This window comes from Urocitellus parryii, chromosome 2 (genome assembly GCF_045843805.1).
Source record: "Urocitellus parryii isolate mUroPar1 chromosome 2, mUroPar1.hap1, whole genome shotgun sequence".
NCBI lineage: Eukaryota > Metazoa > Chordata > Mammalia > Rodentia > Sciuridae > Urocitellus > Urocitellus parryii.
Window position 1 is genome coordinate 224,350,183 of NC_135532.1, and position 3,583 is coordinate 224,353,765.

The window sequence follows — 3,583 nt, forward strand, 5'->3', positions numbered from 1 at the left end:
TTCATGTAAGGGATTTCTAGACAGTGTTACACAGTCTATCTGAACTTTGCACTTTTTAAGTGAATGGAACCAGGAACTTCTTCAATAAGACCTACGTTGCCTCTTTACACAAAGCTCTACATTGCTTTGAGCCATCAAAACACTCACTGCTTCAGGGCTAGGGATATAGTTCGCTGGTAGAGGGCTTGCCTCACATACACAAGGCCCCTGGGTTCAATTCCCAGCACCACCAAAAAGAGAAAATAAAAACACACACCAAGGGCTGGGGTTGTAGCTCAGTGTAGAGTGCTTGCCTTACATGTGTGAAGCCCTGGGTTTGGTCCCCAGGACCATATAAAAATAAACAAATAAAAATAAACATATTACACTTACACACACACACCCCAAAAAATAAAAAAAAAATTTAAAAAAAAAAAACCACCACTGCTTCATTTCCACACCACCCTAATCCTACCCTGCCCCTCAAGTCCTGTAACAATATGATCCTCCTCTTTGGTGAGATGCCTCCCAGTTCCTCTGGAATGTGGTCTCCCACATTGCAATGAACCATAAACCTGACCTAGTCAAACTACAGGCCTCTTCCTAGTGACCTCAGTCTCATTAAGCTAGGACAAACATTTAAGAATCTGAAATGATCATGGGGAATTAGCCTTAACCCTTAAAGGCTGACTTGATGGTGAAGCAGCCTCAACCAGACATGTACTGATCAATCTCGAACTACCTTCAAGAACTTTAAAAGGGTCCTACACTGGTCCTACACTGGTACTTGACATGACAGCTCAGTTTGAAGCTCAAGAGTGTGAATGGACAAGACCTCAAAATCCTGGCCTTAACTCAGTGCTGGAAGTTGACCTTCCCATCCACCCAGGGACAAGTGCACACACATTCAGTTATCTCTACGGCTCCATTAATCCCACCTGAGGCTGCAACATGGCAGGATCTTTAATTTGCAAAAGGCCTTAATTTTCAGAGTGGAGTTTTTCAGAATGAAAACCATTAAATTCTTCTTCCAAGGAAGAAAACAGGACAGAAAGAGAAGCTACAGAAAACTGGCAACCTTTCCTCCAACACAACACACTTTTCTTAAGTTACTCTTTCAGGGGATCTCCACATTTTATCTGACTCTCCCTAATGTAATTACAAGGACTATAGCCAACACGTTAAAATTTATATACAATTACAGTTATGTACCTAAGGTAAATCTGCTCTATTAGATTACATTACCAATAACCAATCAAACTGTTAAAAATCAAGGTGGGACTCACTTTTTTCTACAATCTTTAATTTCTGGAAGCTTTCCAGTACCTCCCCATTTAGTATTCTAGGTAAGAAGTCCCGTATTTGCATCACTTCAGTTGTCAGCCGTTCCAGGTCCTTCTTTCTGACTTTAACGAACTCTTCTTTGGTTCCCATGTGCTAAAAAATGAAGACCTTTAAAATTATTATATTTCTCTTCAGATGACTAAAACCAGCAGCCCAAGCCGACCTGCTTCTTTTTCCTGACCCTCTGTTCCTAGCGCGTCTTTAGGTGTCTTCTCCTAGGGGACACGGGTCTGGGTCACACGTGTGTAAAGCAGGTGACAACGCGAGGGTGTCGGGCCGTGCCCCGCACCTCTTCCCCCCGCTCTGGGGGCCCGAGGATTGCTCGCTGCGTCGGGGAACCAGCGAGACCCAGGTTGAAAAGGGGGGGGGGCCTGCCACGCCAGCCTCGGACCCCTTGCCGAGGCCTGGAAACTGGGAGACCCAGTAGCGAAGTGCAAGGTCAAAGGGCAGGGGCATAGCTCCAGCGGAGCGCCGGGGTCAAGCGCAAGGTCAAGGGGCAGAGGTGCAGCTCCTGCACAGCGCCGGGCGGGCGGTGCGGCCGCAAGAAAGCGAAGAGGCCGCCGCAAAGGACCCACTGAACGCCGCGCTGCAACTTAACCTGGCGGCCTCCGCTGCCCGCACGCGGACCGGACACGGCCAGGACCAGCTCTGGGTCCGAGCACCCAGTCGCCCTCAGGCCGCGTGGTCACAGCCGCAGCCACGAAGCCGCCTTCGCCACCTGCCGGCCGCGTCCTGAGCCAGGCCTTCCAGGGCGGCGAGAAGCCGCGTCCCAGCCCCCTCCTGCCCTGCCCAGTGCACCGGGCCCGGCCATGCGAACAGCCTTTAGCGTTTGGGCGATGCCCACCGCGGGCCGACCGCCGGAAGCGGGCCCTCCCCACTGACCCGGCAGGCCTCCTCAGCGCCTCCTGCCTCGCCCATGGCCACCGCCTCGGCTCAGTGCGCCTGCGCGGCGCTCCTTGACCCCGGCACGCCAGAAAGCGCGGGAACGAAGCCACGCCGGGTCCGAATGGTCCGCAGTATGGAGAGCTGCGAGGTTCAAAGCTCCCGGAGTTTGAGCAGCATCCTCTGCCTCGGGATCGATGGATGGACTCCGAGAGGTCCCACTTCTGATCTTCTGGTTTAGCCCGGGTTTTAAACACTTGTTAACTGCAGAGTAGACGAAACGTGAAACCCAGAAATAAATATCAAATAAATAAATCCAAATAGTCCTTTCTCTTTTGGTGAGAGATACTGCTCTGGCCCTGACCCAGCGACCCGCTCCTGGAGCTTTCACTTCGAGAGGTGAACGTTTGCGATCACACGAGGGTTATTTCTTCCAGGTGACAGTAAGATAACCACCCTAAATCCAGGGGAGTCACCCTACACCGGTAAATTCCCTACAGTCTTGCATGATCCCAAAGTTAGCACAACTTTAAGGACTTCCCCTCTGGGATTAGCAAGGTCTGCACGATTCCCATTCCCGTAAAGTGCATGTTGAAAGGCCAGACAACCTGTTGGCCTGCTGGCTCCCAGAACCTGTCCCAGGATGCCCGGGGAGAGGTCACAAGGGGAGGTTCTGGCCGCACCACAACCGGAACTGGGCCCAGGATGCCCAATGGGAGACCAGGTGGTTCACTTGGCACCCCACACCCCTCCCACCAGATGCGGGGGGTGGGGGGGGAGGAGAGACCGAGCACTGTGCGCTGGACACCTCGGCACCCGCCCCATGAAGCTAGGGAGGATGGGTTGGTTCCCTTCGCAGTGCACACACCTGCACCTGCCCCAGGTGCTGGGGGCGGGGGTCCCGCCGTACTCCACATCCCAACCCTGCACCAGCGCACGGGGCACTGGGCACTAGGAGTGCTCTGGCCCTGGCAGAACCACGCGGTAGCGGCCCGGCGGGGCTGCCTGTCAGCCTGCTAAGCAGGGCCCCAGGAGAACCTGCCTTCCCGGGCTAAGCGCCACGGAAACGCGGTGCGTACGCATCGCAGGAGAGCTGAGCTGCTGGCCTGACGGGGCTTTGCTAAGTGTGCTTCGAGATTCTAGGCCACTTAAACCAGCCGTCTGTGTCTTTCCGGACAAGACCCGACCCTGGCTAACCTCGCCGCCGACCGCCCTGACCTGCGGCGACCGAAAGACAGCGCCGACACGACGCCGTGGGGCCGGGCGGCTCCTCCCGCGGCCAGAGCCGCTCCCAGAACGCGCGGGCCGGGAACGCGCGGCGCACGGCGCCTCTATGACGCCATCGGCACGCGCCGCGCTCTGCGCAAGCGCGGTCGGG

General features: G+C 54.9%; 1 protein-coding gene across 2 annotated transcripts in view; it reads right to left on the reverse strand.

Annotated features, from left to right (window-relative positions):
- Hsf2bp (heat shock transcription factor 2 binding protein) overlaps nucleotides 1-3,531 on the reverse strand; it is a 72,259-nt gene extending 68,728 nt beyond the window's left edge. The window contains exons 1-3 of one of the 2 annotated variants that reach the window (XM_026410066.2): nucleotides 3,424-3,531; nucleotides 2,206-2,469; nucleotides 1,266-1,416 (exon numbers count right to left, since the gene is read on the reverse strand). In XM_026410066.2, the coding sequence (XP_026265851.1) occupies nucleotides 1,266-1,416; nucleotides 2,206-2,241 (187 nt within the window). In that variant the 5' untranslated portion in view covers nucleotides 2,242-2,469; nucleotides 3,424-3,531. Of the gene's footprint in view, nucleotides 1-1,265; nucleotides 1,417-2,205; nucleotides 2,470-3,402 lie in introns of both variants that reach the window. The other variant, XM_026410067.2, reaches the window with a different exon arrangement.
- Nucleotides 3,532-3,583: the final 52 nt, after the last annotated feature.